General features: G+C 36.2%; 1 protein-coding gene and 1 pseudogene across 1 annotated transcript; one reads left to right on the forward strand and one right to left on the reverse strand.

Annotated features, from left to right (window-relative positions):
• Nucleotides 1-12,851: 12,851 nt before the first annotated feature.
• LOC139187813 (uncharacterized) lies at nt 12,852-14,388 on the reverse strand. Its single transcript, XM_070804411.1, has 3 exons — nt 13,885-14,388; nt 13,279-13,569; nt 12,852-12,914 (listed from the first exon to the last, which is right to left on the reverse strand). The coding sequence occupies exons 1-3, from the start codon at nt 14,386-14,388 to the stop codon at nt 12,852-12,854; spliced, it is 858 nt and encodes a 285-aa protein (XP_070660512.1).
• A 2,298-nt stretch (nt 14,389-16,686) lies between these two features.
• On the forward strand, nt 16,687-23,208 carry LOC108171848 (probable polygalacturonase At3g15720; annotated as a pseudogene).
• The last annotated feature ends 225 nt before the right edge of the window (nt 23,209-23,433 follow it).

Consider the following 23,433-nt stretch of genomic DNA (forward strand, 5'->3'; position numbering starts at 1 on the left):
CCAAGGCATAAATTCATTACCACTAGAGATTGCAGTAGCCTCCACGACCTAAATTGTTCACTCGTAGCAGGAAAACCATAAAAAGCAGTCAAGCGCCAATAAAATGCTTCCCCCGGACTACTCACATCAAAATCGATATGGTTCTATGAATAAGACCTTAAACATAAATTTATTTCTTCCTTCCACAAAACACACAAACCACCTGAACTACCTATACTGTTAATGGTAAAACAACGATCAAAATTAAACTTTAAATGTAAACAGTCCATGTGAGGAGAATTACTTTTTATCTCGCACAAGAACACTACAATGGGATCTTGAGCATAAATTAGAAGTTAGAGCGCATGAACTGCTCGGAGGTTCCCAAGCCTCCGACAGTTGCAACTTAAACAACCCATTGCTAATGGCGGGGTTGAACCAAGTCAACCTCCGCTGATGAACTAACCATCTCCGACTTATCCAACAATCTCTTTCGACCCACATTCATTTCTACCAAGACCTTGTCTTTTCATACTACCTTTTTCCCAAGTTCAGGTAACGGCACCTCCACCTGTGATCTAGTAGTAGTTTAAACCGTGCCCAAGAATGCGCCACCTTCTCGTTTCCCTCTTCTTTGCTTCCTTTTCTGCACCTTCTGATGGTGCTCAATAATGTACATAAGGTTGAATGGGTTCGAACCCAACCCAGGCCACTCACAAACATCATAAGGTCGACCCAATCCAATTTGCACCTAGGTAGCCTCATGAACCACCCTACCCATCTGATGGCCCACCATCGACTTCGCGTCACTTTGAGGTCCAATAAAGCCAACGTCCTTCGAACCCAGTACATTGCTGCTTCCTCCCATGTCTCTTACTGAAGGATGATAGAGATTTTCCTCCCAACTAGGCAATAAAACATTCAAATCCACACCAAACAAGGTCAACCTTCGTGTATCCTGAGATATATTATTCTGTTGAACAGGGACAATTGCCATAGAGTCAACCATCATCTGCTTCAAAATAATAGAGTCATTCAAATCTAGCAAATTGTACACGCCACTTGTGTTACCAACAACCTGTAATCCCTCATGGGTTCCTTTGCTGCCTTGGCTCACCCCGACCTCCAGCATTGTCACCACCGCGCTGTGACAAGGAATCAGGCTGTTTTGCGTACTATCACCTTCTTTCATCTCCTCCTTCACATGCATGGGTGCTTTCATTGACCACCTCTGCGCAACATCCAACCCAAATCGTTTGCCCCTCGGTTTCCTATAGTTTTCACCCGGTACATCAAACTAAAACTATCGCCCGTACGACTTCAACCTATCATCTCATTCTTAGCCGTGAAGTGCACACAATGTTCTTCCATATGTCTAACAACTCCACATAAGAAACAGGTTATAGGGATTTTCTCATAGCGTAGGTCAATCCCTGATTCGGTGCCCTCCATAGCTAACAATAAACTTCCCCGTAACGGTTTTGTAATATCCACTGCAACACGAATAAGTAATATGCTGCCGTGGAGATCACTCATCCTGCTTTGATTAGCCAGCACATGTACTCCAATCTGGTTCCCAATAAACTGTCCCATATCGAGTCATATGCGCAAGGGATAACCCTTTTACTTGGATCCAAAATTCCTGAGAGGACAAAGGGATAGACGCTGGATGCACTAATTCATTCACCTCCACCAACACCACCAAAGCCCCATCGTATAATCTGGATCATTGCTCTTTCACAATGGTTGTCAAAACCAAAGGAGAACAAACCATCCTCCAACTCCACAATCGAAACCCTAACCTTAGAACGACAAAGGTTTAACATTTGTTTTTTTAAACCTATCTTTGTTGAAAGACATACTTGTAAGAACCCTCCCAACGAGGAAGACCTTTGTATTTCTGAGTAACATACTCTTCTTATCGTCAATCACCACCACTCTCTGCTCGTCGGCGGTGAGAGCAAGGCTTTCTGTGAAATTCAAAACCATGTCGTCCATTCTCCATATCGCCTCTTGCAGACTTGTCTGATACAAACCCCAGAGAATTCCACCCACTCGGCAGACAAACCTGAGAAACATCCACTAACAGTTAGCCTCAATAGCCTATTTCGGTCCCAACACGAACTCGAGTCGAGCAATCCGTAATCAAATTCGGTGCCGTTGCCGAAATTCTGCACCCTACCGCTCTCCTAGAGAAACCCTAGAGAGGAATTTTTGATAAAGTAAATTATTAAAGTATAGAAATAAAGGAAATGGAATGATTTTTTTGTTAAAGATACACACACACATAATAAAAGGTTATTTAAGGAATCATAACATCTTTAATGGGGGCTTTATCCTCTTTGAGGCTACTACATTTGTAGCTCTAGGGAAAAATTCCATGCGTAATAGGTCGAAAAATGGGGTTACATTCACCACATAGGCTAGCAACTTCATTCCTTGAGTACCAAAAAATTAGGCTACATCTAGCCCAAAAAAAGGGGAACCCGCACCAAATTGAGACCCCAGTCTTGGTTTCCTTTTTATTTTTTGTTTGGAAACGGGGTCCAAAACATTATTTTAAGGATTTATTTTATAACTGTTTGTTTGATTAATAAAATATAAACAAACGACAACTTTCTTTGTGTTATTGATTATGAATTAATTGTTGTGCTTTGTTTTTAATTTTCTAGATTGAAATAAGATAAGATAATCCAATCCAATGGTTGTTATGAAATGAACCAACGGATAAAACAAATAAACCAACATATGAGATTGAGATAAGATAATCCAATCCAATGGTTGTTATTAAATGAGGTCTTATCTTGTTTGATTTCAGAGAACATGCCAATTAGAGAAATAAATCAACGGATGAGATTGAGATAGTATAGAATCAAATCCAGTGGTTGTTATGAATTGAAATCTTATCTTATTTGATTTCATAGAAACAAACTAACAGATGAGATTGAGATAAGAGAATCTAATCCAACTGAGCATAAGTGACGAAATCTAACTTGTCAAAATTTGAATTTTTTTAGGTTGAAAAGTTGATAATTTTTTTTTAAAGATAATGCGTCTAAAAATCAACTTAAGAAAAGTTAAGACAAAAAAAAATAAAAAATTTATCGCGTGATCAAATTACTACATAACAAAATATATAACCCCATATAGGTCTCAAAATGTATACAACCCCTCATTGGAAGAGATTCATTTTTAGAGCCCTAAAGATTCTTCAGAGCTCTAAATTGGAATATATCTATCTTTAGCCCAATATAGAGCCCCTCATTGGAGATGCTCTAAGGGCTTGTGAGAAAAAAAAAGATTTTTCTTTTTTAGCTTTTTATGGTGAATGATGAAATAATGTGTGTGAGAAGATAAGATCAGGGTTGAGCATAGAACCCCTCCTAAATTAACATGACAATTAGTGATTCACACCTGCAATTTAAGGTACATTGTCTCCAAGTTTTTAATCTATAGAATTCAAATTCAGAACATGCTCATGCTGGCCATGGAACTAATTAATTAATTATTATGCTTATTAACACAGAAGACGACAAAAAGGATTATGAGCATGTTGAGATAGAACCTTGGTATGTGGTGTGAATATAAGTATATGAACAAGCCATCATTAAAAGCTTCTGAGTTTTTAATACTTCTGATGCCCTCCAGCGCCTCCCGACCGTGCTAACTCCATCCAACATCTCCAGCGGCACCACGCTGCATAAAAAATCAGGCAGGTTCATCTGCCACGTCTTCCACGGGCCCCAAGCCATATCACAGAGCTGCCCCAGGTCAGCAACAATGACAAAGACGATGAACAACTCTTCACGGGACAAGAGAAGAAAAAAAACGGGGGAAGGGTAACAATATCCCTTTGTTTTTTCTCTTTCCTGTTTGAAAAATAATTGCTCTATAAGTTTATTTAATCCTTTATTTACTGTAAAGTTATAAGTTTTACAGGCAGTTGGACTCCATGTCTCAGAAGATTTCACAGCAAGTGAGAGCTCAGAATCCAATGTAGTTCAGGAACTCATTTTTGGCAAGCCTAGTCAAAGTGGATTTCTACACCTCATGCACCTTCTACGCACAACACAGCATGTATGGGGCTATTTGTGGAGAAAAAAATAATCCACAAAATTTTGAAGGTGACAGATAGACTTTTACCTACAAGAAACGAGAATGCCTTTATTAAATTGGCAAGATCCATATTCATTCTATGAGCATTTCAACCACCAAGAAGACTCGAGCTGTTGAATAGACTTTTCTCCAGGCTTCTCTACCCACGACAAGGAGATAAGACAAGGGAATTAAAGGTAGTTAGCACGGCCGTGCCGTGCTAACTTTGTTGATCCCAAATCTTGATTGCTTAGGTTTCTATCTTGTTCTTGTTCGGATCTCTCTGCATCAGGACAAACATGTGAAAAGCTCGACAATTGGTAAACAAATCACTATGCTAGATTGATGGGCTTTTTGGAGAAATCAAACTTTTGGTTGATAATTGTGTTTGATTTGAAGAATTGATAAACAAATCATTGTATTAGAGCGTAGATTGATGGGCTTGGGTAATGAGCCTTGGCGGCTGAAGAGGAATACAGAGGAAAGGTTAGGGAAAAACAACTTGGGAAGAGGGAGAGCGCAAGGTGGTGGGCCATAATGTTTTGTATTTTATTATTTTGTTTTTAATTGATTTTCAAAACACTCTTCATATTGCTGAGTTTGTCATTTTTGCTATAAAAACATCGTAGAATCTTCTGGCTATTCATTATAATTTACGCATTGTATATTTCCAAACAAGGCCTAATATTTTTTTTAATAAGAAAACAATGCACATCAATAACATATGGGCCTAGAATGTGTTACATATGAGCCTTAAAATATTACACATATATACTTATTTACATAATATATAATAAATTTACTTAAACCTTCTAGTCCATCTACGCCCCCACCTACGCACTTAGGCACTATGCCTCAGCCCATCGCTTGACTAGCACCTAGTGTTTTTTAGAACCATAAGAGCGGGTGTGTCAATGTACGCTGATTCATGGCATGCATTGAACTATCATTTCTCCTTCTAAAGATGGGAATAGTGTCTCATCATAGTGACAATTCTGAAAACGACGGTAAATATGAGCACAACTAAATCGACTTGAATCCAATATTAATAGACAAAAAAAAAAACCATCTTTGTGTACACAATTACTTGTTGGTTGGAAAACAAACATGAAAAGTTGTGTGCTCAAAACTAATCCGAAATGGCATGAAATAGCCTACAAAATTTGGGAATTGCGCTTGTAATAGCAAGCGAATAATAGAATGACTGTCTTGTAGATAAATCTCAGTCACTGATAAAATAATCCATAATAAGATGTTAAATACACTCACAAATACACTTATAAATTTGCAAGTAGAAATATGCTATCCAAGGTCAATTTTAGATGGTCTGAGGACCAAGTTGTCATGTAAGCAATGCTTGTAAGGATGTTTAAAATGCACTATGTTGAGGTCTCAAAATATGTCCATACAGAGTTGTTATAATCCTATACATCATTGTGCATGTTAAATGGCCAAGATAATCATACCATGATTTGGTCAATGAACTTATGGTTTATGACAAGCATACACTACTTCTTTGCTTGTGTGCTACAACTCATAAGAGAACGTTTAAAACGCACTATGACATAATGCTTCTTGGTATAGACATAGTCTACTATTGCAAGCGCAACCACATTTTTATAAGTACATTGTTATTTTAACCGTGAGAAACTGCATATTACTTGAGATTTTAAGTTTTTATATCTCTCTTGAAGCAATTTCATAAGAAATAGAGAATTTGATGAAATTCTTATTTAGAGATTTCAATTCAAGAGCATAAACCCAAAATATGTACTTGTGAAGTCTAGACTTTTGTGTTTGGCTTTCCTTGTCAATATTGTAATTGTACCACACATGCTCCAATTAGTTTTTAGAATATTTCCTTAAGGGCTTTTGCTGCTTGGAATAAGTGTTCATGGTTGTGGCACATTACCTCAAAGGTTTATTCATGCATATGCATTTCATGTTTAACTTATTGATGCATTTCAACTAGTGACCTTGTATTGTTAGAATTTCTCGCTAACACCTTTTATACGCAATTTAAGATAGATCACATAGGCTGACTAACACCTTTTATACAGGATTGAGCTTTTCACCATCGATCTGCTCAGATTGCTTTTACATTTGACAAGTGTCTCTTTGTACTTTGTTTGCAGCAATCAAAGGTTTTCTTTTAATAGGGTTAGAGGATTTCATTTCCTCTTTAGAGAGAAAGTTTGTAATTTTTGAAGAGTTTGATTTCTCCTCTATCTCAGATCTCCGTAGGAGCATCAAACATTTTTTCTAGATAATATTCTTCTTTGAATATTTATAATTCTATCTCTGCAAATGCTTGTTTAAATATTCTTATATGCTCAATTGCTTTGGCTAACATTTTCAAAGAGTCTTTACAGCCTTGGCTGCCTCTCGTGTTCCTCATTGGAAACCTTGGCCACAAACTATGTTCATGCATTAAACACCTAATCAATGCATAATAATGTTGCATTGTTCTTCATGGTTTGCATTAAATTTGTTGTCAAGTTTTTCAAGTTTCAAATTTGCTTGTTGACCAGTTTTTTTATTCTCATCAGTTTATTCCTCCAATTGTTTTACTGAAGAAGCTAACTAGTCATTGAATCCAAATTGCACACTATCATCATTATCATATCATGTGCATTTGTTAGTGTTGGTCTCGGTGCCACAAGGTGAAGAGTTTACGAGGAGTTACCATCTTGTGAAGATCGAATGAATCCTCATCTCGTGCAAAGTAAGGTTGCACAAAGGTAAAGCTGCTCCGTATACTAGGTCTAGAAATTGAATTTTGTCTGGTACTTTGTAAGAACCTTATTTGCACTAGTGGATTGGACTCAATGGAGAGTCCCTAGTTTTTTTAACCCAGAGGTGAGTTTTTCCAGCCAAAACTTTCTTGTGTTATTTGTTTCTTAAACTTGTCCGCATGTCTTATTTATTAGCATATGATTCATGCATCTTATGAGTTGTTATTTGATATGTGTTTGAGACTAAGTTTATAATGTATATTATGAGTAATAAACTGAATTGTTGTTGACTGGGATAACTTGTAATAATCTAAGTTTGACTGATCGATTCGTGTTTGGTTAACTAACGAATATGTACTTAGTTAATTGGCAAGTTTGACTAGTCAATCCAACATACTTTAATTCATAATTGCATTGTCATTGTCGTTTGCTTGATGAACTGATATGTGAATGTGTTCAAGATTGGGATTTGTTGTTGTGAGACAAATCTGGGCAAACTCAGACTAGTTAGATGTACTAGTAAATGAGGTTTTGTTCTTGCAACTATACTTTCTGTCATTGACAAACTTGTATCTAGTTAATTAGCTCTTTTGACTAGCGTACTATGCAAAAAATATTTAATTGAAGGATTCCACCTGGTACCAATTTTAGTTTTCATTACCTATCTAGATAAATTTGGTAAAAATTGTCTCAACAAGTATTTTTCTTAGTTGAACTAGACTATTCTTGCTACGTACTCTTAAAAGATTTAAGAGTTTTAGTATGACGCTTTAAGAGCCTACAAGGCTATTTGCATATATGGCTTATATTTACCATGGAGTTGCTAATTAGGACTTATTTTGGGGTTTAATTTCCTAATATCATTCTTTTCACCAAGGAGGAAAATATCTAATGTACAAGAGTGATTTACAAGGAAAGAAACATCAAATAACCTAATTACAATCTAATTACAAGGACTCAAATGGGTAACTAAACTAATTACAAAAAGTCAACTCTCCAACACCCCCCTCAAGTTGGTGCATAAATGTCGTTCATGTCCAACTTGACAAGAGAGTTAAAGAATGCTTGACTTGCAACAGCTTTAGTTAAGATATCCGCCAATTGATCCTCTGACTTTACGAACGGGAATTGAATAATATTCCCATCCAACTTTTCCTTAATGAAGTGTCTATCAACTTCCACATGTTTTGTGCAATCATGTTGAATTGGGTTGTGTGAGATATCGATAGCTGCTTTATTATCACAAAATAAATCCGAGGTAGAATTCGAAGGATACCTGAGTTCACGAAGTAACCTTCGAAGCCATAATAGTTCACATACTCATTTTGCCATACCCCTGTATTCCACCTATGCACTTGATAAAGCAACCACTTTCTGTTTCTTACTCCGCCAAGTCACTAAGTTTCCTCCTACAAATGTAAAATAACCAGATGTGGACTGACAATCAGTAATGTTGTCTGCTCAATCTGCATTGGTGTAACCCTCTATTCGTCAATGATCAGTCTTGGAAAACATGATGCCTCTACCAGGTGAGGACTTCAGGTATCGTAGGATGCGTTCAACTGCACCCATATGTGCCTCACTCAGAGAATGCATAAATTGACTAACAACACTTACTGCGTATGCAATATCAGGCCTGGTGTGAGATAAATAAATTAACCTCCCAACTAACCTTTGATAACGATCTCAGTTAGTGGGAACTTGATTAGGGTGCATGTCAAGATGGTGATTTTGGACTATATGGGTGTCAGCTGGTTTACAATCAAGCATTCTGGTTTCAGCTAATAAGTTTAGAACATATTTTCTTTGAGACTGAAATATACCCTGTTTAGATCGAGCTACTTCTATCCCTAAGAAATATTTCAAACCACCAAGATCTTTCATCTCAAACTCAGTTGCTAGGTAATCTTTGAGCCTTGAGATTTCCTCTTCATCGTCACCTGTAACAATCATATCATCCACATAGATGATAAGTGTATGATCGGAATTGCTCTGCCTGAACCTATATTTCCTCATAGTCATTTTAAACCTACCAAACCATGCTCGAGGTGATTGTTTCAACCTATACAATGCTTTATTCAACTTGCACACTACTCTAGGTTGTAAAATCGATGCATAACCAGGTGGAATATCCATATAGACTTCTTCTTTAAGATTTCCATGTAAGAAAGCATTTTTCACATTGATAGGAGCATATTTATACGACTGAGTTAGCTTGTTCTCATGCATTTATGTTGTTATTTCTTAGTTAATTATGTATTTTAAGCTATTTTCGTGTGTTTGTAGGTCCATATGCCTTATAAAGCAATAAGATGCATTTTGGTGCATCTTGGAGCAGTTTTGGGCTTGGAATGGATAACACATGCATGGAGCAAGGTGGATGGACGAAATTGAAGACTAAAGAGGCTAGGAATGTGTTAAAGAGAAAGAAGAATTAAAAAGGACAAATAGCTCAGCCATAAAGGGGTGTCACTCCACCATTCACCTTTCCATCATTGTCGTGCACCACCATTGCACTCCCTTTGGATTCTTATGCCGTGCATCATCATCCATGTTCCCTCCATTGACTCATTTGTTGCATCATTCCACTTCCTTTCCTTTGTCTACCATGTGCATAATATCCTTTCACCTCCTTGCACTCATTGATTCACCACTTACGCACCTTTCCACCCATGCCATGCATAATCATCCTTGTCCCCTTCATGCACCAGATTTCTTGCACTCATTTCATGCACCATTACACTCATTACACTTCATTGCTGTGCACCACCCTTGTCTCCTTCATTATTTCTGATTTCATGCGTCAATACATTGAATCATTACACTCAATTGCTACACACTCCTTGTTCCCTTCACCCATCAGATTTCATACAACTTTTACCTCCACTACATGCACTCATTGATGCACCATCCACCACCTTTGGAATCCCATGCCGTGCATCATGACATTTGCTGCACCTTTGACTCATTTCTGCACCATTCCACCTCTCTTTCCTTTCTATACCATGTGCACAATCATTCATGTTCCCTAGTTGCAACACCACTCTATTTTACCCCCCATGCTTTGCATCATCACTTCACTTTCACCTTTGAATCATTTTAACACCACTCCTTGCACTCATTGCTGCAACACCACTTCATTTTACCCTCCATGTTTTGCATCATTACTTCATTTTCACCCTTGAATCATTGCACACACCACTAATTCACCTTCATTGCCATGCACTTCCTCTATAAAAGGAAGTGTGTATGGTAGCCATAGAGTTAGTTTTTGCTTGATCATTCATCCCCATTTCAATACAACCTTAATCCAAACACATCCATTCATCTTTACATCCATTCCTCCATACAAACAAACCTTCAAACACTCACCAACACCTTGTGCCGTAGCAAAGGAAGGGAAGGAAAGTGCTTGGACGTGCTTGCTGTCCAACTTGGATCGTTGAAGTGTTTAGGTGTTTTCTTTCTTTTGTTTCTAATGTTTAAATTCATTTCCTTTCATTTTGTTGTAAATATAAGTGGCTAAACCCCTCTTGGCTAGGGGTGATTTCAAAGCCATGATTATGTGTGCAATATAATTTGATAAATTTCAATTATGAACTCTTGAATCATGAATGCAGTTGGCTTAACTATTTGATTGCTAACTTATTTGTATTTGTTAATTAAAGGTCGACACTTAATTGGCATGCATAAATCCGTTGCTAGAATATAAGGAAGTTTCACATAATCGTTACAAACTTATATTCACATGTAGTGAAGGTCGCTTATAAACGATCACGTTAAGTTCAATTCCAAGCATGAGTGACATGATGTCATAGTTGCAAGTGCTTTGTCAATGCTTATGATTTTCATTAAACGTAATGATCTTTAATTGTATCTCTATTATGATGTCAGTAAGGAACTTTAGAAGAATGTTTTGGGTTGTCGAATGATGTCATCCAATCCAATAAAACAAGGAAAATCTGAGAGTTAACTAGTGATGTCACGGTTAATTTGGAGCATTGTCGTTCATAATTCAATGAAGTAGTAACTGGAAATCGAGTTATTTGCATACGTGTCATGTGTGGAGAAAGAGCCACTAGCTATCCCATCCATCATCTTATTTCTCAAATTTGTTTTACAATTTGTCTAGTTTTTCATACTTGTTTGTTTGTTTCAACTACATCCAAATCAAAACCCCCATTTTAGTTTCTTGTTTCAAAGTGTTTCAAATCTGTTTTAGTTTGTGTTTTTAAGTGTTTGATTCAAGTAAAAGTCAATTTTCATCCAAAGTCATTCCTAGTGTCTAGTTTAAGTTTATTTAGTAGTTTTAAGTTGTTTTGAGTATTTTAAGTTTGCTTTGAGTCTTGTGAGTCTTGTTAAGTGTTTTTAAGTTTAGTTTTATGTTTTTGAGTCAGTTTAGAGATTATTAGCAAACCCTCCTAATCCCCGGTCCAGAATGATCCCTACTTATACTACAGTTGTTAAAAGAGGGTTAAATTTGTGTGTTAAGTTAATTTTCGCATCACACATCAAATTGCTGTAATGGCCAATCTAAGTTGGCCGCCAATGAAAGCAATACTCTTACCGTATTAATCTTTGCTACCGGGGTAAATGTCTCTGTATAACCAACACCATACGTCTAAGTTTATCCCTTGGCCACCAATCGTGCTTTGTATCGTTTAACAGACCCATCAGCTTTGTACTTGATGGTGTACACCCACCGACACCCAACTCTCTTTTTTCCTCGGGGAAGTGGAACTGAATCCCACGTTTGATTTTTCTGGAGTGCAGCCATTTCTTCCTTCATTGCCTTGGTCAATTGATTGTCAGATAGTGCCTTATTCAATGAACTTGGTGTGCTATCATTGAATATTTGTTGTAGAAAAGCTTTGCCGGGTTCTGATAACCTCTGTGATGACACATAGTTGGCAATGGGGTATTTAGAGCCTTTCGTTGTGTCCAGTGAATATCGATTAGGTGGTTTTCCCCGGTTGTGCCTGAAAGGTAATTGATAATTCGGAACAACGGTATCATCAACAAGGATAGTAGAGCTTACCTCATGAATATTCTCAGGAGTATGGTCATCTGGTGGTACTATATTTGGAGATGAGGGGGGAGTAGTATCAGTAGAAGTCTCAAAGTTGACAAGTGGCAGTACTGGTGCTTGGGTGAGGACGGCATTGCCGTGCCTGCCGTTGATTTTATGGGCAGCACTACGGCTGTTGTTGGCTGGGCTGGCAGCGCAACCGCTATAAGCTCGGCTAGTGGCAGCGAAAGATCAACAGTACCACTCATGGTCCAATCCTCCTCGTTATGCCATGTCTCCCCCTGAGGAGGAATATTGGAATAATCTGAAGGGTAATACATCTCATACTCGAAAAAAGTGACATCCATAGTAACATACATTCGATGGGAAGAAGGGTGGTAATAATGGTACCCTTTCTGATGGAGTCCGTACCCCATAAAAATACAATGGAGAACACACGGTTCAAGTTTCATCCGTTGATTTTTATGAAGATGAACAAATGCAACACATCCAAAAACCCGAGGTGGAAGTACCAAAACCGACAGTAGATGCACAAAGGTAACAAGGACTTGTAAGGGAGTAAGAAAATCCAAGACTTTGGATGGCAGATGGTTGATAAGATAAGTGGTGGATTGAAGAGAAACATCCCAAGAAGAGTGGGGAGCAGACACCCCAATCAAGAGTGAACGAGCTGTTTCTAAGAGATGACGATTTTTGCGCCCAACCACCTCATTCTGTTGAGGAGTCTGAGGACAAATAGTTTTGTGAAGAATTCCGTGATTAGTTAAATAATGGGAAAAATCATTATTAACATATTCACCACCATTATCAGAACGTAAAATCCGTATTTTAGTAGAAAATTGTGTCTGAACCATGGCGTGGAAGGTCTTAAAAGCTGAAAAAACATCACTTTTATGCTTAAGAAGATATAACCATGTCATCCGTGTGCAATCATCTATGAATATTGCAAACCATTGAATACCAGATGAAGTAGTAATCGGAGATGCCAAAAGAAATAACACTTTTATTAGAATTCAGCGGATAAGAAACACGGTGACTCTTGGCGAGTATGCAAGTGTCACATTTAAAGTCTGAAACTAAACAACCAACAAATAAATCAGGAAACATATGCTGCAAATAACTAAAAGATGGATGACCCAAACGGTGATGCCATAACCATATCTGACGCCTTTTGTGATCAACGGCTTCTTGGGTGAGATTGACCCGTCCTGTACTGACATCATCCACAAAATAGAGATCCTTCCTTTTAGTACCACGACCAATTATCTCCTTTGTGAGAATATTTTGTATAAGACAAAACTTTGGATACATTAGCACACAACAGTTCAATTATTCATTGGCTTAGCCAAGAGACATCAATTTATGCTTTAGTGAAGGTACAAGTAATGTATGAGGCAAAGAGAGAGTGGGCGTGAGGTGCACGGTGCCAACACAAGTTACCGGTGAGGTGACTCCATTAGCATTAGTAATATTACATCGAAGTGGAACAGTATCACAAGCTAAATTAGTGGGATCATAAGTCATATGGTCTTTGGCACATGAGTCAATGATCCATCCGGATGGAGTAGCATCACTATTCATATTAAAAGCATAACCACAGTTACCTGAGGACTCCGGAGACATGTCGGAAGAATTTGAAACTGTAGGAGGATCATCTTGAGATATCAAAGATAATTGGGACATGAAGGTGGCGATATTGGCTTGCTCGTCTCGTTCCTGTTGTTTCTGAAGCTTAAACGGTTCCCACCAGTCAAGATAGCCATGCAATTAGAAGCAATTATCAGCAGGGACGAGTGGTTTAGGACGAGGAGGATAGAGACTTGTGGTGGGCCATGAGGCCGTCTTAGCAGCCAAAAGTATGCCTTGTGCAGGGCTCGGGGCAGTAGCCTGGGGTTGCAGTCCTGGGCTCGGTACAGGTGACTTATCAGGGGCGCGAGGACGAGGTGGAGCTATGGCTCATGTGGCAGGCCGAGCCACTATGGCTGCCCCACTTGGCAGCTGTCCTCCGGTATTCATCACAACTTGTCACATTCCCTCCTAGCGAACATAGGCAAAAGTTTGTTCGACGGAAGGAAGGGACTCAGTTCGTAGAATATCACTATGAATTTTACCAAACATCTTATCCAATCCTGCAAGCAAAGTGTACACACGATCCGTTTGAACAATTTTATTAAAAATTTCAATATCAGTACCGCACTTCATGGGATTAGGTCGATGATAATCAATCTCCTGCCACAAAGATTGAAGATCACTATAGTATGTCTCTATCGGTCGTCCATCTTGCCTCATGCGAGAGGCCTTGCAGGTAAGATCATAGACTTGAGATATATCGGAGCTGTCATAATACGTGCGAGCAACTACATCCCACACTTCCTTTGTCGTCGGTAGTTGAATAGAGTACCCAATCAAATTGGGTTCCATAGAGTTGATGAGCCAACCCTTCATAATAGCGTTCTCCGTACGCCATTTGGTGAAGGCCGGATCGTCGATAGGTGGTTGGGGATTACTCCCAAACAAGTAGCCTAACTTGTCTTTTCCAACAACAAACATCTCAATAATTTGAAACCAAACTCCATAATTGGCACCATTGATTTTGATGCCAATCGAAGTAGTAAACGAATCATGATGGACAATCTGTGTAACAACTTACGGTATAGGTAGGGTAGGATTAGGGTTGGTTAGGGTAGGTTTTCCATGGGAGGGTCGAGTTTACTTGGGGGAACGGGCATAGCAGAAATCCTAGGATCTCTGCTCTGATACCATGCTAACTAGGACTTATTTTGGGGTTTAATTTCCTGATATCATTCTTCTCACCAAGGAGGAAAATATATAATGTACAAGAGTGATTTACAAGGAAAGAAACATTAAATAACCTAATTACAATCTGATTACAAAGACTCAAATAGCTAACTAAACTAATTACAAAAAAGTCAACTCTCCAACAGGAGTTTTATACTACTCCTAGTGTATTATATATCCTAGATTTTGTATCTATTTTTTCTTTGCAGGAACACAAACGACTGTTGTCAACTCTTGATAAACTTTCATAATTCCCAGATCAAATTCTAGTCAAGCTTAATTTCTTGAAGAGTGAAGTCACATTACTTCAAACTTGACAACGATGACCAATCAAATCAAGGCATACTATCATCAAGGGGAGTCACTTATTTAGTAGAGTTATTCATCAGGGGGAGTCTTCAACAATATGCTATAAGGGACATATAAGCACATTGTGCTCTTTTCCCTTCTACCAGTTTTTATCCCATTGGGTTTTTCATGTCAAGGTTTTAGTAAGGCAACATTATGTGCTTCCAACACCATATCAATATTTCATTATCGTGGTGCTCGATTTTTCTCCTGCCCTTAATTAGGTTTTTTCCCATTAGGTTTTCCAAGCAAGGTTTAATCGACATAGCTATAATTGATTGGTGAACATTCAAGTGGGAGAGATAAATAATATTTATTATGTAGTTGTTCACATTTTGGGCCAATATGTAATATGCAAATGGTTGATATATTTCCTATATAAATCCTAAGTCTCTAAATAGGCACTCTAATAAGAAGGAAATACTCCACTTAGTACTACGGTCTAGTAGTATTCATCTTCACTTGTAAGTGAGAGGTTTTAGGTTCAATTCTCGCCAAAGACGAATTGAAACCACATTATTATGGTTGGCCCATTGTGAGGCTTAGCCCACTCCCTCACCCCTTAGTGTAGATAATATCGTTTGTTCAAAAATTAATAAACGAAGAAAATAGACCTTGATTTCTCCTCCATTTTCTCTTTATTCTCTCTATGCTCTCTTACTCCCTATTTTATTTCCAATATGTAGAGTATTCTAGTCATATTCCTTTTTTATTTAACGCATAATATCAAGTTTGACTCCTATAAATAATAACTCATCACCTAATTATAACTGACTTTGTGGCTATGCTTAGATCCTCCCTTTCCCAAATATCATCATTTTTTAACAAACGATATTATCTATACAAATGGGGAGGGTGTGGGCTTAACATCACAATGAGCTAGCTAATGTGGTTCAAACTCCCCTTTGGCGAGAATCGAATCTAAGACCTCTCATTTACAAATGAAGCGGAATGTCACTAGACCATAGTACTAAGTGACAAATATCATCTTAAAATATAGTAATCCTATGTGCTATTTAATTAAAAAGAATTGACCACATTACTGACACAACCCTTTAATAGAGTCGGATTCTACCGTTTTATATATACGAGACACTTTTATTAGGGAGTTAGCTAACAATTTGATTTGTACGTGTATCCAAATAGAATTTACTCAAATTTATATGACAACGAATGAAAATAAACATTTGGCTTACAATTGCATTCCAAGGTACATTGTCTCCAAGTGTATAATTTATACGTACGTCTTTTCATAGATATTCAACGTAGAAATCAAATTCAGAACTTGCTCATGCTGGCCAGTTACTAATTATTATGCTCACTACTACTGCAATAACCTAAATGAAAAGGATTATTAACTTGTTGAGATGGAACCTTGATACGTGGTTTGAATACTTTTACATATAAAGTGAGTTTCAAAAAAGGAAATGAATGAAACAAAATGAAGGGACTGCACGCTAATTACTATATGGTAATTGTATCTGTATACTGAAAATAAATGAAAATTCATATATAAAAGAACATTGCAATTGATGAAGGTAAATCTAAATTCATAAATAAAAAAACAAGGCTTAGATCTTTTCATCTCGTAGTCTCATATGTGTGTTTATATATGGTTCGCATTTTATATTTACTATCCACATTAACATGTCTACAATTCTGTTATTACGATTTAGTCACATTTTTTTAGGTGCCTTAATCATGAGAAATGCACTTGTAATTGGCTTTCTAATACTTTGCATTGCTTCGTCCAATTTTAGTATTGGGCGTGGCCTGACAACTTTTAATGTGCTTGACTACGGTGCTCTTGGTGATGGCAAAACTGATGATTCGAAAGTAAGTTTTTCATCTGTCTACGCTCGTTTATGTGCGTACATGCGTTTATTTTCATTAACTGTTTTTTGCTTTCTTAAATTTGTCATTTTTTTTCTCATTAACAAGCAATTTGCTAACTATATATATTTGCATGAAAAGCTTTCTTGAAAGCATGGAATGTTTCATGCGTACAAACGCAAGGGATATCATCAACACTTGAAATACCAGCGAATAAAACATTCCTTTTACAACCTACCAAATTCTCAGGCCCTTGCAAATCTAGCTCTGTCCATGTCCAGGTAACTAGCCATAGAAATATTACCAGAATTTAATTCATGCGTTTTGCTTCGTTATGTATATTCCTCAAGTATGCATTAGGCTTGATTAATTACTTTATTGAGTTGCGTGGATTTCAGATTTTGGGAAAAATTGTGGCACCTAGCAATCTGGATGCATGGAAAGAGTGCGGCAGCGAATCATGGCTAACATTTTTAAAAGTGACCAACCTCATCATCAATGGAACCGGAGAAATCAATGGGCAGGGTTCGCCATGGTGGAGCAACGCTACCCTACTTAAATCACAATTTAAATGTAAATTTCTTAACATTGATAATTTGATTTATGTGCTCTTACATCTTTTATAATTTAGCAGAAGTAGTTTTAACACACTTATTTTTTTTCACGCATGCATGTTTATTTTTTTTCTTATTGTATGATAAAAATAAAATCTCGAAATAATTAAGTACAAAAGTGTGCAGAAGAGAAAGTAAATCAGTTGCTCAAGTATAACATAGAATTATCACTCATTAATTTCCAGGTGAACAAGGTCAGGTGTAAACGACCAAGGGTGACATTTCTTCTCCTAGCATGAAATTAATTTGTTAACAAATTAATGTCGAATTCGAAAATTTTAATTATGAATAATTGTTGCAGGCTCTGCACTTTAACCAATGTGACAATCTTCAATTGAGTGGACTTACACACCGTGACAGTCCAAAGGTACATATAGTATTAACAAGTGCAAACATATTACTATCTCTAATCTTCATATTATTGCACCGGAAAATAGTCCCAACACAGATGGAATTGACATCTCTGTGTCATGCTATGTCAATATTCATGACTCCGTAGTTGGAACCCGTAAAAATCCGTATATCAATCTTATTTTGTTTCACTTTTAGCAATATCGTTATCCTCAAATTTTGTTTTAGTTCTTTATTTAGAAATTATTATTAGCACTTTAAAAATCTCATTCAACACTCCTCACAAGTATATTTTTATTTTTAGTTATAGAAAGTTTGGAGTGTAAAATGAAATTTTTAGAGTATCAATAACAATTCTCTTTTATTTATCAAATTCCAAATTCAAACTTCAAACTCTTTCAATTTGAGAATGATCCCACTAGACAACTAGCTAGTTGCTCTCAATGATTTGTTATGTAATTTCATAATTATTAATATATTTTTGGGGGATTTTGCAATAGGTGATGATTGTATTACAATTATTAATGGCTCGTCTTATATAAATATCACCAACATTGCATGCGGACCAGGTCATGGAATTAGGTTAGTACATTGCTCTTATGTATATTTATTACCAAGAAATACTCTCATAAACTGTGCTAAATTTCCAACTCCATCAATACAGATATAGTGTGGGAAGTTTAGGTGAACATGGAGCTTACGACACAGCAGAAGCGATTCATGTAAGAAATTGTACTTTTAATGGCACACAAAATGGAGCTAGAATTAAGACACACTACTACAATATTAGCTTTAGGTGGTGGATGATGGTGGCGGATATTAGAAAAATCTTGTCAGTTATATCCGACATAAAGTCTTGGCGGATATTTAATGGCGGATATCAAAAAAATCCTATCGGTTATAATTGACAGTATTTTCAAATCTTTTTTTTTTTTATAAATATTTTTGAAGATTCTAGCGGTTTTTAAGTTAATGGCGGCAATTATAACCGACAAAAATTGACTATTTTATTATTTTACTTTCTGACGGTTATTATTTTAGTATTCTGACGGTTATAGCCGACATAAAAGAAATTTTTTTTATTTTAAGTATATACAAACATATCTGACGGTTGAATCGTTGAAACTAGTTTCGTAGAATGCATATCCTATTGAATTGATAGATTTAACAAACACTTAAGAGTTAATGTTATACTTCCATTAAGTATCAAATAAGTTTTATCCACTAGTGTAAATATTTTAAATTGAAGATCGAATTCATTCATTGCATTCTTATAGGGTCGAGGAGTCTAGCTGTAAAAAATCTTCAAAATCGGAGCTAAAATAACCTTGAAATTGTGATTTTCATTTATAACCGTTGAAAACATTTGTCTGTTACCTAATCTCTGAATGTTTGTTTTTTGTGATTTTTTACGTATGCGATCTCGAAGTGTGTACAAGCAAGTTTGACGCTTAGATCATTGAAAAATGCTTCATAGAATGTGTATCACGTCAGAACGGTAGATTAAATAAACACTTAAGAGTTAATGTTATACTTCTATTAAGTATAAAATAAGATTTTGTGGTATCCACTAGTGTAAATATTTTAAATTGAAGATCAAATTTATTCATTGCATTCTTATAGGGTCGATGTGTGTAGTTGTAAAAAATCATTAAAATTGGAGCTAAAATAACCGTTAAATTGTGATTTTTCGTTTATAACCGTTGGAAACTTTTGTTCCGTTACGTAATCTCTGAATGTTTGTTTTTTTACAATTTTTTACGTATGCAATCTCGGAGTGTGTACAAATAATTTTAACAGTTGGATCGTTGAAAAAAGTTTCGTAGAATGCATATCGCATCAAAACGGTAGATTAAACAAACACTTAGAGTTAATATTGTAAATATTAACAAATTGAAGATCGAATTCGTTCAATGCATTCTTATAGGGTCGAGGAGTTTAGCTGTAAAAAATCATCAAAATGGAAGCTAAAATAACCGTTAAATTGTGATTTTTCGTTTATAACGGTCGAAAACTTTTGTTCTGTTACCCAATCTCTGAATGTTTGTTTTTTGTGATTTTTTACGTATATGATCTCAGAGTGTATACAAACAAGTTTGACGGTTAGATAATTGAAAAAAGTTTCATAGAATGTGTATCGCGTCAAAACAATAGATTAAATAAACATTTGAGAGTTAATGTTATACTTCCATTAAGTATAAAATAAGATTTTGTAGTATCCACTAGTGTAAATATTTTAAATTGAAGATCAAATTTATTCATTGCATTCTTATAGGGTTGAGGTGTGTAGCTGTAAAAAATCAATAAAATTGGAGCTAAAATAACTGTTAAATCGTGATTTTTCGTTTATAACCGTAAAAAACTTTTGTTCCGTTACGTAATCTCTGAATTTTTGTTTTTTACGATTTTAGGTATGCGATCTTGTAATAACTACAAACAAGTTTGACGGTTCGATTATTGAAACTAGTTTTGTAGAATGCATATCTCTGTTAAATTTGCCTAAATTTTTAAGTGGGAAAAGTAATTTGTGCTAAATTTTTATTTATGTTTTTCAAGTATTGATTAGACAATATTTAGTTTGTGTGATGACATTTTCATTGTACAATTATCTTTTTGTTTCTTTATTGCATATTTTACATGGGTTATTATCTATTAAACCAAACAATTATTTATTTAATTTTTAAAAATGTATTCTATTTAAATACATATTATTTATTTATTTAACCAAACAATTATTATTTTATTTTTTAAAATCATAACAAAATTTTGGGGGGGGGGGATAAAAATTTTGGGAGGGAATTTAAAATTTTGGGAGGGAATGTTGTGGGGATTTTTGCCGCCTTTTTTTGCTAACCGATAATAATGAAAATGTTTTTGTCGGTTTTATCCGACAATAATGAAATTTTCCAGAATAAAACCCCTCCATCTCTTCCTTGTGCCGGTGCCTTCTCCCTTCCTCATTTTCTCCTCTCCTCATTTCCTTCTCCATCTCCTCTCCTCATTTACTTCCAATTCAACACTTGCAACCAAAGTTCAGAAACCCTAGCTTTAGCTATCTCGAATATGGCGTAGCGCTCCGATGACTCCAATTCTTACCGTTGTCGGACAAGAAGAAGGTAACTCTCTCTCTCTCTCTCTCTCTCTCTCTCTCTCTCTCTCTCTCTCTCCCTCCCTCCCTCCCTCCCTCCCTCTGTCTCTCTGTGTGTGTCTCTCATATGGGGAACTGTGGGTACGAATTTAAACTTGCTAAAATTTGTTAGTAGTTAGTAGTTACTCGGCTGAGAGGTGATTGAAAACTTGAATAATTTTATGTTGTTTGTTTCAGTGGGTTAGATGCTGTTGATGGTGGTGCTACAAGCGGATGTTGTCGCTCAAAATGGTTAGTATAGGAGGAAGCAAAGGAAAATTGATGCTCAAGGTATATGCGTGTGCTAGACATGAGTTCAAGCATATTTATTTAAGATAACTGTAATAAGCAAACAATAATGGATGTTGTTTAAGATAAATAGTCCATACAAATTGTTCCCCTGTCAAACATGTTGTCATCACAGAGGAAGGATTTGAAATAGGTTGAATATGGAAAATGCAGAAAGTGCAGTGAATGCAGTGAATATGGAAGGATTTGAAACATGTTGTCAAATAGGTTGAAAATGCAGAAAGTGCAGTGAATGCAGTGAATATGGAAGGATATGGAAAATGTAGAAAGTGGTTTATATTTTTTTTTATATTATTAATATATTTTATGTCGGTTTTATCCGACAAGAATGCTTTTATTTATTCTTATTACTAAATTGTCTGTCAGTTATAACCGACAGAAGTTCTGGCGGTTTTAGTATTTTTTGTCGGTTTTATCCAACAGAAATTCTCTTATTTATTTATTATAAATATATATCCGACACAATTTATGTCGGTTTTAGAGTATTTTATGTCAGAAAATTCATTTCCTAACCCTGGCAAATTTGTCGCTTATTATATCCATCAATGCATCCATTTTCTATTAGATTTTGCTTAAAATCCGACAGTAATATACGTTTTTTGTCGGTTTTTGGACCGCCAGTTATAGATAATTTTGTAGTAGTGACATGGCAGGTATTACGTAATTCGTGGTTAAGGGATTTGCTCTTTATATCTAAAGTCACATTCCATATTGTTGGTTATCTGTCAACAATCTGTGATAATTTATATATGCTAATAAATAATAAATGCAATAGAAACTAACAGAATATAAACTAGAATATGAATTATAATACAGACAACTTGAAGATCGAGGCTTGCGTACTGCAATGTCCTTACTCTGTGCTTGTAGTTCTACGGACGTCTGCTTCACCAGGATTCAACGATCAAGTTAAAATTCCAGCACCGGAAAATTTAACTTCTGGCGAATTTAGTGTGGTTCTCTCAGTAAGAAGGTTTATGAATGTAGAAGATGAAGTTTATTATTTTTGTGTACTAAATGCTATGCAGATGTATGTATATATAGCAGATAGATGCCTGTTTGCAACAGGTATGAGAATGAGGTGTGACTGTTGGGAGACATCTCTTTAGAAGGGTGCTTTGCTCTGTGTCCAGAAAGAACTCTCAGACTTCATCTGAAAGGATGAGTCTTTTCATAAAAAATAATTAATTAATTAAATTCGAATTTAATTAAAAAATAATTAAGTAAATCCGAAAAATAATTAATTAAATAATTTAATTATTAGAGCCCCAAGGCCCAAGGCCCATCTTTTGACAATTAAATATATATTAATTATATATTAATTATAATTAATTATTACACCCCAAAGCCCAACCCCAAGGGTGAGCCCAATTTTAGTTTCCAGGCCTATTACTCCAATCACTTTCTTTAAAGGACAAAACCTTATAAAGTGATAAAATCTTTTGGGAATGGCCAATGTGGGACAAGGAAATTTCTACTCAAACTACTCAAATTTCTAACATCCAAATTTTATTTTTTACATCTATTCATTTATTTTTGTTTTTTTTTTTTCTAGGGCGGTTATGGATATGCGAAGAATATATCTTTTAAGCAAATCAAACTAGTAGCAGCCAAAAATCCGATTATCATTGACCAACATTATTGTAATGGTGGACATGATTGCAAAAATTACGTATGTTTATGTATTTGATTAGCAAAATCAAATTTAATTGATGAAGTACTAACAATATGTTTGTGAATTGTTTTGATAAATGACAGACTTCGGCAGTTAGTGAGACTGATGTCTCATACAGTGATTTTCAAAGAACTTCTGAAACTGAAGAAGCCATTAAATTTGATTGCTCTGAGCCTCCAGGTTGTATTAATATTGTTATGGACCAAATTAACAATACTTCTGCAGTTGCTGGGAAGGAGGTTCATGCCTTTTGCATCAATGTGAATGGAACCTCCAATGCAACTGTTCCTGTTGTCCCTTGTCTGAAAAAATAATGGTTTAGGAAACTGTTAAGTTTGTGATGTGCACTGGTGGAGTTACATGCCTGCCACATACTGTTCTAAAAATCTCCGCCTAGCGCTATCTAGGCCCTACCTAGGCGCTAGGCGGCTAACCACTGCCCCGATTAATGCCTAGGCATTTGAAAATTAAGAAAGGGTGTCCAGACCTACTGAGGTGCCCGCCTAGACTGCCTAAGCGCCCGCCTAGCTCGTCCAAAT

The sequence above is a fragment of the Malus domestica genome, chromosome 09 (genome assembly GCF_042453785.1).
Source record: "Malus domestica chromosome 09, GDT2T_hap1".
In the NCBI taxonomy this organism is placed as follows: Eukaryota; Viridiplantae; Streptophyta; class Magnoliopsida; order Rosales; family Rosaceae; genus Malus; species Malus domestica.

Bases quoted from the DNA above. Each gene is read 5' to 3' on its own strand.
- LOC139187813 (XM_070804411.1), bottom strand. From the start codon at position 14,388: ATGTTTGTTGTTGGAAAAGACAAGTTAGGCTACTTGTTTGGGAGTAAT. The intron at 13,570-13,884 runs GTTCGCTAGGAG...GAACCGTTTAAG, and splicing joins TCGAACAAACTTTTGCCTAT to CTTCAGAAACAACAGGAACG. The intron at 12,915-13,278 runs GTAACTTGTGTT...TTGGTTGTTTAG, and splicing joins CTAATGGAGTCACCTCACCG to TTTCAGACTTTAAATGTGAC.